Raw genomic sequence first — 14,615 nt, forward strand, 5'->3', positions numbered from 1 at the left:
TGTAGAAATATTATTTATTTATCAAGTTAGAGTCATGATGGTCTTTTTTTTTTTTTTTTTGGTCTTTTTAGGTCTGCACCTGTGGCACATGGAGGTTCCCAGGCTAGGGGTTGAATCAGAGCTACATCTGCCAGCCTACACCCCAGCCACAGCAACACCAGATCTGAGGCACGTCTGCAAACTACACCACAGCTCATGGCAATGCCGGATCCTTAACCCACTGAGCGAAGCCAGGGATCAAACCCACATCTTCATGGTGCCCAGTTGGGTTCGCTAACCACTGAGCCACGACGGGAACTCCAAGTCATGATAGTCTTTAGTGCTAAGTATTAATTAGACACTGATTCGAGTTTGGAATAAATCATCATCAGGAAGTCACTTAACTTTGTCTAAATACTTGTATTTTTCTTTTTTGTAAATGAGAATACCACTTGCTCCATAGGGTTAAAAACTGAGAGTATGAAAGCCCCCACAGCACTGCATGGCATACAGCACATGATGCTTGATAATTGAACAAAAACTGAAAGATCAAAATTTTAACTTATAACTGTCTTTGTATTAGAAGACAAGGGAACTTTTTGAAGTAAATTTTGTAATACTTTGGTCTTTCATAAGATCTCAAGTTCATAGAAAATACTAATACTAATTCAAGTTCGTAGAAAATGCACATTAAAATATCCACTACAAGTTCAAAAAAGAGTATACAACTTCAGGCTGAGCCTCTGTCTCTATAAACTGGCACAGGCTTTGTTTTTTAGAAGGAAACAGTGTATCTCTGAGTTGAAGACAACAAAAGCAATAGAAAATAAGTTTTCTTTTTTTAAGCCAAGAGCTCCATCTTAATTTATGTCTTTGACATAATGTTTGCACAATCACAAATGTTTGATTTGGGGCCTTGAGAACCTATATACAACTTCTGAGAAACTGTAGAAGACTTTCCCATTTTCAAAAAGGGAGGTGGAAACAAAAGAGATAAAATTTCCCCTGAAAATGTTCAGTTTGAAAATTAGATTTGAAACTGGATTTTTCATTTTGAATAAACCATGATCAGTAAGAAACAGTGCTCCCTGACAGAGAGGTGGAACTTCCCTCTGAGATACTAGAGCCCAAAGACTTTAGATGTGACACTGGGTTTTAAAGGGCACTAGGGTTGTTATCAATTTCAGTTTTTATTAGCATTATCATCAGTGAAACAAATAAATGTTGGTCTGTTGCGACTGGCTATTTTATTTATGTCTTTTTAGGGCCGCACGTGGAGCATATGGAGGTTCCCAGGCTAGGGGTCTAATCGGAGCTGTAGATGCCAGCCTACACCACAGTCACAGCAACACAGGATCCGAGCCACACCTGTGACCTACACCACAGCTCACGACAATGCTGGATCCTTAACCCACTGAGTGAGGCCAGGGATCGAACCCACGTCCTCATGGATGCTAGTCAGATTCATTTCCACTGAACCAGGACGGGAACTCCTGTTGTGACTGATTTTACACAAAACATTCCCATTATTTCCCTCCTTTTGCTGGTCTACACTTAAGGAAGAGAGAAGTCAAGATTTGGAAAGATGTCAGGGTTCTGAAAAGGTGACAGCAGTTAAATAATTGTCATCCATGAAGATTCCTGCAGGATAAGGCTTATGAAAGTCTTCTCTTTCTGAAGGAGAATTTGACCTTCAGTTAATTGTCCAGTTTTGTTCTTGGGACAACCTGGTAAAACTGATGCGTTAATTATGTTACTAAGAACATAACTTAGGGTGAAAGTAAGTGATTGGTAGCCTATATCTGGATTAGGAAGACCAGCAGTATCTGATAGAAAGCACCACCTTTTTGATTCTCCAAGTGTGAGAACACTTTTAGCAGGGGTGGTCCTTTGTGGGCACCTAAAAAGCTATGCCTATGGAGTTGTTACAAGATACACTGGCTCCTGTGGTCTGGGATGCTTTTAAGCCATGGCGACTCCCACACCTGCCTGATGTGGACCTTGTCTCTTTGAACCTGAGCTGTCATCTGGGGTGGGGATTCAGAAGCCAGGCCCTGGACAGCTGCAAGGATTCCAAGTGCTGGACACTTCCCAGCAGACCAGCCATGGTTCCTATCCTCCTGAGCCAATTAAATCTCTCAGCATCTTAAGAGTCTAGATGTTAAGTTGAACCAAAGAAGACCCCCTGGTGGACACTGCAGATACAACACAGATGAGAAGGACCAGAGGAAAAGCAGTAAATTCCTGATTCCTGGGGACAAATTTTCCACTTAAAAATGACAGTAAAAAAAAAAAAAAAAATTTGCTGTTATTGATACAATAAAGAAGCATCATTTCCCTTTGATATTTCTGGGTCTCTGGTTTTGACCTTGAGTCTTTTATATAAAACAGAATACCTTTTTATTCCTTAAGCTGTGCTCATTTGAAGGGAGAGCTGAAAAATGGTGCCTCCATGAATTAATATCTGCAATTTTAGGGGCCTTCAAAGAAGGATAGGCCATGACAAACAGGACTCAAAGTCATGAGAACTCTAAGTGTTCAACAGTTTCCATGTCTATACCAAGTGTTGATATTCTTACACTTTTGACTCTTATTCTTCTACCCTCTCAGTCCTTGCTTCAATATGACCTCTTTTTTCCTCAGGGCTCTATACTAAGAATATCTTTTGAGCACCTTATCTCATGTTTTTTTTCCTCTGAGGTCTTTCTTCTCCCTAGAGTTCACCGTAATTTTATCTGTTTGAATCTCAACTTGAAATACCCTTGACTCGAGGGCTCAGGGTCACCAGTTGGCTCTGTAGCTGGCTGATAAAAGTGACGTTTGATGTCTGTGCTTCATGCCCAGTGCCAGGCTTGGGAATACACCTTCACACTTCATTGCATGGCTTACATTAGTTTCCAGGAACTGAAGAATGGCAAGCTGGTTGAGAAATCTGATGGTAGAGAATTAGAAGAAATATCTAGTGAAAAGAGAGGGACAGGTCAGAAGAGGTGTGTGCATAGAGTTGATTGTGGGAAGCCTGAAGCCACAGATAATGGGCTCATCTAGCAAGATGCTCCCAGGAATGGTGACGGGAAATTTTAACTTCTGTTCTATCATTTTGATGAATTTTACTTTCTTTTTCGATAAGAAGCCCTGATAGTACACTTTCCTCATACTATGTATAAAAGAGACACACCCCAAAAAATAAAAAAAGGAGTTCCTGCTGTGGCAGAGTAGGTTAAGAGTCTGGTGTTGTCTCTGCAGCATGGGTTTGATCCTTGGCCTAGTGCAGTAGGATGAGGACCTGGCATTGCAGCAGCAGAGATGCAGGTCGCAGCTGTGGTTTGGATTTGATCCCTAGCCTGGGAACTTCCATATGCCACGTGTATGGCGAATTAAAAAATTGAAAAGAAAAATAAAGACACAGTCATGCAATGATTGTGTGTGTGCCAATCATAAAAATTGGTATATCTTTTTGGGAAAGTGGTTTAATACTATTTCTGCTCCTGATACCATTAATTCTTCTCCTGAACATTACTCCAGGAAGCAAAAGTAAACCAACAAAACCACATCCATGATTTTTTTTTTATAATAACCATGAACACTGCATAGTAATGGAACTGGCTGAAACATGAAAGAAAAAAAGCAGGATGTCTGAATATCCACTATGACTTTGAACACCTGTGGGTACATGCAGACAAAGGCCAGAGTGAAAAACAAAAATGAAAATAGCTGTGACAAGGGAACAGTCAGACAATACATTATATTGCCTTTAAAAATTCTACAAATTCTTCAGTCTTATCTTCTTTTAAATTATACATGAAAAACGAAAATAAGAACGATCACTTGGTTATAAAGTGGGTGTGAGGAAGGATTGTTCTCATCCCTAATACACTTATGAGTAGTGTGAGTTATTATTTTTCTTCCTGGGAGATACATTCTTAGGTTATGATACATAGTTCTCTTTGTTTTAGGTCATCTGGTCTAGGTACGAGTAAATCACAACAGCCAATGGTTAAATAGAATTTAAAATAAGTTGGGCAATTCAAATGTATTAACTCATTTAATTCTAGTAACAACTATATTAGGTAGTTATTAAATTCCCATTAAACAGATGAGGAAACTAAGTTCAGAAAGGTGAGGTACCTTGCTCCAGGATTTGGCTTAGGTAGTGAGAGGTGGAGACAGGATACTGTCAGTTGAGCTCCAGAGTTGTGCCCTAAACCAAGGTCCTGTGCTCCACTCAATGGATGACTATAAAAAGGTACCACTGGTTTCTAATTCAGGCCAACACTCTTTCAGGCTGCATCTTACCTGGCCGATGAGAAAGCTCAAAAACAAGAATGAGTGACTTCCTCCTGGACACATGACTAGCTAATGGCTGAAAATTAACTTCTTGACGTATAATTTAATGATTTTCCCATTATCCTAGACTGCTGGGAATGAACAGAAAAATTCCTAGTGAGGAGCAAAAGCAAATAAGAAAAAACCTCAGGGAAATTAAGCCTAAGACCTTTAAAACGATAAAAATCTTCCTTGTTTCTTTGCTCTGCCATTTGTTTTAATGTGACTTTGTCCTGCCAGCACTGGCCCCACACGCCCCTGACAGATGTCTGTACTCATGGATCAAAGAACTAACGGGAGGGAGGTAGGGTGATGGAGAGGAGAGGGGCTTCTGGGGGATGTGGCCATCCTGGGCACATCTGGTGTTCTAAGGTTTGGCCAAACTCTTCATGTGTTGTACATGATCATGTGCAGAAATGCCATGCCAAGTAGGTGGGCTTACTGGTACATGTAACCATTTTCTGATTGACCAAACAAAAGGATTGGTAAGAAAAACTGAGCTTGGAGGGGTGACTGGTTAATTGGGTAGCAACTTGGCTAGATAGTACCCATTAATTTAATCAAACCCAATTTAGGTTTAATGTGATTTTTCTGTTTTTGTCTCTTTTTTTTGCTTTTTAGGGCCACACCCACAGCACACAGAAGTTCCCAGACTAGGGGTTGAACTGCAGCTACAGCTGCCGGCCTATGCCACAGCCACAGAAATGCAGGATCCAAGCGGCATCTGTGACTTACACCTCAGTTCACGGCAACGCCAGATCCTTAACCGCTGAGCAAGGCCAGGGATCAAACCTGCGACCTCATGGTCCCGAATTGGATTCGTCTCCGCTTAGCCACGATGGGAACTCCAAAATCAATCTATGTTTTGATGTGAAGGTAGTTGTAGATGTGATTAACATCTGCAATCAGCTGACTTTAAAGAGGGTTACTCTTGAGCATGTGGTTGAGCCTCCCCTAATCAGTTGAAGGTCCTAAGAATTAAAAACAGACTTCCTGGCGGGGGAACTGCCTTAAGACAGCACTACCTCATGCTTGAAGTTCAAGCTTGTCTCACCTACTGATTTTAGGCTTGCCAGTCCCACAGTTGCACGAGCTAGTTTCTTAAAATAAATTTTTTATCTATCCAGCCATCCGTTGAGATCCTGTTGGTTCTGGTTCTCTATTTCTCTGAAAAACACTGACTGAGGAAGTTCCCAGTGTGGCTCAGTGGTTAAAAAAAAAAAAAAAACCCAATTAGTATCTGTAAGGATGTGGGTAAGATCCCTGCTCTCATTCAGTGGGTGGGGGGTCTGGCATTGCTGTGAGCTGCAGTGTAAGTCACAGACACGGCTCGGATTCTGCTTTGCTGTGGCTGTGGTGTGGGCTGGCAGCTGCAGCTCCAATTTGACCCCTAGCCTGGGAACTTCCATATACTGCACCTGCGGCCCCAAAAAGCAAAACAAACCAAAAAACAAAACAAAACAAAAAAACCCTGACTGATACAAAGGCCTTTCCAGGACTGATAAGTACTGTGAAAATATTGGATATACAAAACCATCTGACATAGAGGGCACAGACAGCAAAAAAACATCTCAAAATGGAGGAAACAAAGTTTTTCTGAGGAGCTATGCCATTACTGCCCCAATGCAGGGAGGACCAGAGCAAATGTTCCTCTCTATACCTAGGTTCCAGCAGGCAGTTACAGCAGCCTCAGCACAGTCACAACTGAAAGTGGTGAGCTTGCTGGGAACCACAGGCACAAGGACCCATGAGTCCCTGTAGCAATAAAAGGATGGCTGGGAGTAAAGAACACACACTCAGATTTCTAGGCTAGGAATTAACAACATAAAGGGATTCTGGGAGTAATAAAAGCACTTCCTTCAGGAAGACTGACAGTTACCTTAAGGCATCCCTGAGTCCTTGGGAACACTGGGAGGCAGGTAACTAATTCTTTACCTTCCTCTGGTTTCTTAGCAGTTTCCTAGGTTAGGGAGAGCTTAAATCTCACCTTCTTCCTGTCTTAAAAATAAATGTGTCCTTTTAAATCTCTTCCTCACCACCTCCCAGCAGTCCCAGCCCCCGGATGACTGCCTGGGGTGGGGTGAGCAAAAGGGAAGATGTGAGGCAGATTGTCGATCTCACCTTGGCTTCTGAAGTAGGTTCCAAGAAGCACAGGCGATTCCCAAGTCCCTCAGCTGCCAGACAGAACTTCCTCTGCTCCTTGTGAACGTTGGCGATGCACTGGAGGACCACTTCATCTTCCTGCCAGGGGAACAGAGACCAATGTGAGCATGAGGGACCACCTTCTGATCCAGAGCTAAGCCCCCAAAGCACCTCGCTGTATCTTTTTCAGGTACGCTGAGGGGCAGCACATGCCTTAAATGTTAAAGGAGAGTTTGTTATTCACATGGCATAATAGAGCTTCTCCCCCAAGTCAGAACTCTATTCAGTTCTGGGGTAGGGTCAGGGAGCAAGTACATGGAACAGAGGTGCTACTTAAATATACAGCATGAGCCTCACTTCTGAGATGTGCAAACTGCACACCATCCAGGTGAGCAGATGATTTCAACACTTGAGTAAACGTGAAAGTAAACCTAAGCAATTCTCCAAACGAACAATAAAACAATGAGAGGTGACTGAGGGAAGCAGAGACAACAGCAGTGATTAGAGGGGGGTGGGGTTTGTGGAGGGAAAAATCCATTTTTGTCAGGTTGAGAAGGGACAGGTTTGATGGGGGGTGAGGTGTACACAGTGGCAAAACATTTGCCGGAGATGACAGAGAAGACTGCGGACGAGAGGGGGAGATGCATGTTAGACATTCAGGAAAGGAAGACTGAAGGAAGCCTTGAGGATCTAGATTGGAAGGGAGAGCTGAAGGTCAAGTAGAGGAGCTACTCTGAGTTCCCAAGCAGGGGACCTTCCTCCTAGGCATCAATCTCAAAGGCAGCCCTCCTCAAATCACAGAAACCTTGTTTGCACAGCATCTCTCTTGTTGACGGTCTGGAAAGGATACTGTAAATGGAGGGCAGTATCCCTTCCAGACCATCAACAATACACTAATCTGCTCACTCCCTGCACAGCCCTGCCTGAGGCAGACAGAAAAACCTCCCTACCAACACCTCATTCCCGCTCCTCCAACCTGTCAGTGCACATGCTCTCTAACCACCACCACCTGACTTTGGGTTTCTTTTTTCTTTTTTGTCTTTTTAGGGCCACAGCCACAGCATATGGAAGTTCCCAGGCTAGGGGTCAAATAGGAGCTGAAGCTGCTGGCCTACACTGCAGCCACAGCAATGTGGGATCCAAGCTGCATCTGTGACCCACACCACAACTCATGGCAATGTGGATCCTTAACCCACTGAACGAGACCAGGGATCAAACCAGGGTCTTCATGGATACTAGGCAGGTTCCTTACTGCTGAGCCTCAAGAGGAACTCCCTGACTTTGGGTTTCAAACACGGAGAAGACTCTCAGGTGTGGTTCAGTTAAAAGAATAAATGGCAGAGAGCCAGGTGGTGCTTCCTCCTTAGGATTCCTCTCCTGTTCCCCCTCTCATCCCCATATCCCAGTGTTAGAGCCTGTCCTGGAGCACAGGGAAGGCATATTAAATAGCCAGGGTTTTCCTTGACTGTGTCGTCACATGGAAAGAGAAAATCCTTTACTTGGTGGGAACATGAAGAGATTCAAGAGAACCAACCCTCACCAAGTTGTCTGCAGCTGTCTAGAGACTGGTCAGGGGTGACAGGGAATTCAGGAAGCCACAAATCTCTGACATCTGAGGCGAAGATGGAGGGAATTTACAAAAAAGCTCCACACTCTCAACTAGTCACTGTTCCTCACTAAACTGAGCCTGTAATAAATTCAAGAGCCTCTGCTTCTAGTGAAGCCAGAATTCATAGTCTTCATTGGAATTGAGGCAGAAGAAAACCCCAGAACATCACTACTCTGAAAATGTGGGCTCAGGGAAATTGCTGAAAAAGATGAAGTTTTTCCCCAAATGGAGTCTCCCCCACCCCCCCAGATCCCTCAGCAGCCAGGGGCAATACCATCCTCAGACGGAGCACAGGCTGTGGGGAAGGAGGGTTTCTCTTGTCAAAATGACAGAAAGGCACTATGAAACAGGGGCCATGGGAATTAAATGGTCTTGACTGGAAGAGGATGTCCTCAAAACACATCATATTCCTGTCCAAAATTTGAAGAGGACCCCCTACCAAAAAATATTTAAGCATCTCACACCTACGCACCATTCACTCATGAAAACAGGCATTTGGAAATCACAGGAGTGGGTCCATGACCAGACTTTTCATGAACTAGTCCGTCAACAAGATTTTCTTTTCAATGTGTGTCCTCGACAATCTCTTTCCGTATCTTATTTCCCATGAGCGTTCTACCCCAAAGTACCCAAACTACTTTGCACTAGCTGCCTCGGGGTCTAATTATCCTATGAAACTGACTTGGGCTATAATTCACATTCTCACAACCCATACTGCCAATTAACTAACAAAATAAAGGACTCTCCCAGGCTCAGTAACCACCACGGGAAGACCACCCACCTATAAGCGCCATCTAAGTCGGCATTCTGGGTGATGCAGATGGCTGTGCCTCTCTGGGCCAAATGTACCCTTCTCCAAACACTTTCTCTATTTCCCCCACACACCATCTGGAACCATATGCTCAGTGCTGACCTGGCCGCAGACACCACCTGGAGTGGCAGCCTTTGCTCCAGACAGCAGCTATTAGCTCCACAAACCTTCACTAGACAGACATGTGGAGCCTTGGAGTGCTTGACCCTGAAATCTTTGCACCATTTGGAACCATTAGATGAGTTAATTCAATCTATCTCATTAATTCTTCACTCCCTGGTAAAACACAGAACACAATCTCCCCCTCCACTCACCAGCCCTAACTAGTTTACACATCCCTATACTGACGCTGATATCTAATTTCTCCCCTCTTGTTCCTTTCTCCTTTTGTTTTATTTTTTTACTTTATTTTTTTTTGTCTTTTTGTTGTTGTTGTTGTTTTGTTGCTATTTCTTGGGCGCTCCCGCGGCACATGGAGGTTCCCAGGCCAGGGGTCGAATTGGAGCTGTAGCCACCGGCCTACGCCAGAGCCACAGCAACACGGGATCCGAGCCGCGTCTGCAACCTACACCACAGCTCACGGCAACGCCGGATCGTCAACCCACTGAGCAAGGGCAGGGACCGAACCCGCAACCTCATGGTTCCTAGTTGGATTCGTTAACCACTGCGCCACGACGGGAACTCCCTCTCCTTTTGTTTTAAATCACATCTGGGAGGTTCCAGATAATGCTATTTTCTTATTTGTATTTTATTTTTTAATTTTTTATCACAGTTGATTTACAATGTTGTTAATTTTTGCTGTACAACCATGTGACCCAGTTATACATAAACACATTCTTTTTCTCATATCTTCCATCATGTTCCATCACATGGAACTATGGATATAGTTCCCTGTGCTGTACAGCAGAAACCTCATTGCTTACCTATTTCAAATGCAACAGCTTGCATCTACTAACCCCAAATTCACAGTCCATCCCACTCCCTCCCCCTCCCTCTTGGAAACCACAGGTTTGTTCTCTATGTCAATGAGCTTGTTTCTTTTCTGCAGATAGGTTCATTTGTGCCGTATATTAGAATCCACATATAAGTGATATCATACGGTATTTATCTTTCTCTTTCTGAGTTACTTCACTTAGTATGAGAGTCTCTAGTTCTATCCATGTTGCTGCAAATGGCATTTTGTTCTTTTTATGGTTCAGTAATATTCTATTGTGTATATATACCACGTCTTAATCCATTTATCTGTCAATGGACATTTAGGTTGTTTCCATGTCTTGGCTACTGCGAATAGTGCTGCAATGAACATATGGGTGCATATATCTTTTCGAATGAAAATTTTGTCCAGATATATGGCCAGGAGTGGGACTGCTGGATCATATGGTAGTTCTATACTTAGTTTTCTGAGGTAGCTCCATACTGTTTTCCATAGCGGTTGTACCAATTTACATTCCCACCAACAGTGGAGAAGGGTATCCTTTTATCCACACCCTCTCCAGCATTTGTTATTTGTAGACTTACTAATTATAGCCATTCTGACCAATGTGAGGTGGAAACTAATTGTAGTTTTGATTTGTATTTCTCTAATAGTTAGTGATGTTGAGCATTTTTTCAAGTGCCTGTTGGCCATCCATACATCGTCTTTGGAGAAATGTCTATGTAGGCTTTCTGGCTATTTTTAAATTGGATTGTTTGTTTTTTTGCTGTTGGGTTGTATGAGTTGTTTGTGTATTTTGGTAATTAATGAAACTAGAATACACCCTCATACCACATACACAAATAAACTCAGAATGGCCTAAAGACTTAAGCCTAAGATAAGACACTATAAAACTACTAGTAGAAAACTTAGGCAGAACATTCTCTAATATCAACTGTACAAATGTTTTCTTAGGTCAGTATCCCTAGGCAATAGAAATAAAAACAAGAATAAACCAATGGAACCTAATCAAACTTACAAGCTTTTCACTGCAAAGGAACCATTAAAAAAAAAAAAAGACAACCTATGGCATGGGAGAAAATAGTTGCAAATGATATAGCTGACAAGGGTTTAATCAACAAAATATATAGATAATGCTATTTTCAAGGAAGCTCCTTTAACTGAAGGGTGCAAATTCATCTAACATTTGTTATCTCCTCTCCCCAGAAGCTTGCATTCTCCTTATGTTCCCCCAGTGCCAGTTCTTCTACTCAGGTGCAAAAACCTTCTATTTTGAGACATGTGATAGCCAATCTTCACACCTTCTGTGGCAATCAATCAACAGACTAGTTACTTCTCCCACCACTTAATGACAATCAGAAAATTTGATGAAAATGTGTGTGTAAATTCAACACACCTTTATTGACTCCCTTCCAAGGACAAAGAATTCTTCCAGGATACTATGGAGTACACCAGGTATTGTGAGACAAGATCTGTGAATTGTAGTGATGGAGCTGACTGCTGAAAGACAGCCCATGGCCTTTCTCTAGGCTGCTTTAGGCTGCATCTCAAGGAACTTCAAGGTTTATGTAGACAATCTATTCAAAATGAACACCTTGACCTAGTTACTTCCACTCTGTTTTAGTAACATACTCTTTCATTCCCTGTCATAACCTAGAATGATTTCAAGTCTAAAACCCAAACTAGACTATCTTACTCTATAGATGCAGTCTTCTTTCTTGTCTCTTTCACTCTCTTTCACTATTCTTACTCTCCTTAATGAAGATTTCGAGTTTTGAGAAGATGCTGCCAGCTCCCTTATTTCTTCCACCCCAGCAAGGAGAATAATTGATTTTTTTGATAGAGAAAACAAACAACTCTCAAGTTTTGTTCATTATATATATATATATATATATATATACACACACACACACGCATATATACACACACACATACATTTCAGCTTGTTCAAATCTTTTTTCACTAGAACAAGACCGTAAAATTTCTCTTTTTGTAGGACTTACGGCAGATTCAACTCAGTTGATATCAAGTAATAATAACACCGTCCATCTATAAGAGAAAGAGAGGCAAACTAATGAGAAGAAAGTCCTGGGAGTTCCTACTGTGGTTCTGTGGGTTAAGGACTCAACATTGCCTCTATGAGGATGTGGGTTTGATCCTTAATCACTAGACACTCAGTGGGTTAAGGATCCAGCATTGCAGCAAGTTGTGGCTCAGATCCCACGTGGCTGTGGTGTAGGTTGGCAGCTGCAGCTCCAATCTGACCCCCTAGCCTGGGAACTTCCATATGCCACAGGTGCTGACCTAAAAAGAAGAAAAAAAAGGAGAGAGATGGAAGTGCTAGGTTGGAGGCACAATAATCAATAACAGTGAACCCTTTCAGACTGGGGGTCTGTCCTTAAGGATGAGGAGTATGAATCTCCTAAGTGTCCCAGGAAATAATCTCTGTAAGATCATATAAAGGTTTCTTGCTTTCTACCAAGTAAGTCAAAAGGTCTCTGCTTGGCTTTTTAAAAAAATAATTCTTTTTTTATTGATGTATAGTTGATTTATGATGTTGTGTCAGTTTTTGGTGTATAGCAAAGTGATTCATACATATGTATATATATGTGTGTACATATATATACACATATATATTCTTTTCAAATTCTTTTCCCATATAGGTAATTAAAAAATATTGAGTATAGTTCCCTGTGCTATACAGTATATCCTTGTCAATTATCTACTTAATATATAGTAATGTGTAGCTATTAATCACCAACTCCTAATTTATCCCTCCCCTCCTTCCCCATGGTAATCTTTTCCACGTCTGTGGTTCTGTTTCTGTTTTGTACTTAAATTTGCATAATTTTTCTAAAAAATTCTACCTATAAGCGATGTCATATGATATTTGTTTTGTCTGTCTTCCCTAGTGTACCTCCCCACCAATGCTGAGTTTTCCTCTCCACCTCTAGGCTTACCTCTCCCTTCATCCCTATTGCCTACTGTCTCCCAAGTAAGTTTTGCTAAGCATTTACGAAATGCTCCTTCTTGAAATCCCTCCATTCCTTCATTCAACTCTGTATTCTCCTAGTTGTCTTACCATTCGATGGGTCCTCCTCTGTTCTTCTCTTCTGCCACCCTTCAACAGAGGCAATGCCCAAGGACAGTTCTTTGTCCTTCTCCCTGAGCAATCACAGCCATTACTCAGGCATCCAGTTTTCTTCTGAGGAGTTGTTATGCCATCTGTACCTCCAATCTGATAACTTTCAAAGGTTCTAAATCTCCACCTATTCCTAACTTTATCCATGGACTTATCAACATCTCAAACCAATATGTCCCAATGCATCCAAAGGCTTCCTTTTCAACCTATTCATCTTTTTGTTTCCTGTTTGTTGATGACACACCCAAATTCTCTGCAGTCTAGGCTCAAACATCATCACCTCCTGTCTGTCTATGAGTCTCTCTTTCCTCCTGTCCTATAGCAAACAGGCCCTAGACAAAGCTATAACACCCAGGGCCTTTTCTTTCTGGTATGTTATTGGAGGCATATCTCTGACCTTATTATGATCCTGCTGAAAAGCCCCAATAGTTCTCTCCACACTGTTCACAAAATATACACATTTCTTGAACTAGTGTATGAGGACTTCACTTTCCAATTTATCTTTCCAACTTCTTCCCTACCAAATTCCTTAGCCTTCTCTACCTCCATGCCCTCAACTCCCTGTCTCTAGTTTGAAACTTGCTGTGATTTTCCTATTCATAGATCCCCTAGTCTCCCAAGCTTAGCATAAATACCATATTCTTTGTGAAACCTAAGTTATCTTGCCTCTCTCCAAACTTCCGCAGCAAAATCACCATACCCCTGCATTATGATTATTCACATGCATGGCTCACCCGCAACTGTATATATGGAAATGGCTCACATTTACTGTTCTCTGATTGTGTCACAGGCACTGTGCCTTAAGCTTCCTCTGATGTAGTACTATTGCTAACTCCATTTGATAAATGAGGAGCCCCTGCACAGAGCAGGTAAGTAACCTGCCTAAGGTCTCATGGTGGCAAGGGGTACAGCCTGGCATCCAGTCCAGGAAGGCTGCATCCATGCTCTCACTCCCAACTCCTCTCAACTGGCTTTGAACACCTTGAAGGCAGGATCCCCATCTGGTTCACGTTGACACCTATGAGGATACTCACAAGCATAGTGTCTTGCACACATTACACTCTCAATTACAATTTACTGAATGGGCATGTCTTTACCTTGTAAGTCCAGTCGATTACAAACTCTCAGAGCAGAAAACTGCTTTCCCATCTGAGCTGGGAACATAATGTGTTGGGTAAAAACATGCTGGCTGATTGGGATGTGAAATCAGTTTAAAAAAGAGGTTTCTCTCCTTTCACTCATGTAAGAATAGTTACTGTAAAAGGGGGCACTGTTTCACTGATGAGTCAGAACTGAGTCATCTCATAAAAAGAGAACAGATGTTGACATAAAGAAGTAACTGGGAATGACCAATAATGAGGCTTTGGAGTCCATTTCAAAAGTTTTTAGTTTCTGTTGCTTTATTATTATTATTATTGCTAATAATAACTATTCATTCTATACTAGCCACTCTGCTGAGATTTCCCTCTAGATGATTTGACATTCACAAAGACACAATCATTTTAAGAATGAAGAAACCAAAACTCTGAGGAATTAGGCAATTTGAATGAGGGAATATTTAATGAACAGTCATTATGTACCACCATATTCCAACATTTCAGTTTAACCCTTATAACCACCCTATAAGATAGGTACTAATAGCCTCTCAATTTGTAGATAAAGAAGTTGAGGC

At 42.0% G+C, this 14,615-nt stretch overlaps 1 protein-coding gene across 1 annotated transcript in view; it reads right to left on the reverse strand.

Moving 5' to 3' along the window:
- The window catches only part of RYR3 (ryanodine receptor 3), a 570,648-nt gene that overhangs the window by 387,369 nt on the left and 168,664 nt on the right, over window positions 1-14,615 (reverse strand). The window contains exon 2 of the mRNA XM_047794870.1: window positions 6,427-6,546. Coding sequence (XP_047650826.1) covers window positions 6,427-6,546 — 120 coding nt within the window. The remainder of the gene's footprint in view (window positions 1-6,426; window positions 6,547-14,615) is intronic.

The sequence above is a fragment of the Phacochoerus africanus genome, chromosome 9, assembly GCF_016906955.1.
Source record: "Phacochoerus africanus isolate WHEZ1 chromosome 9, ROS_Pafr_v1, whole genome shotgun sequence".
In the NCBI taxonomy this organism is placed as follows: domain Eukaryota; kingdom Metazoa; phylum Chordata; class Mammalia; order Artiodactyla; family Suidae; genus Phacochoerus; species Phacochoerus africanus.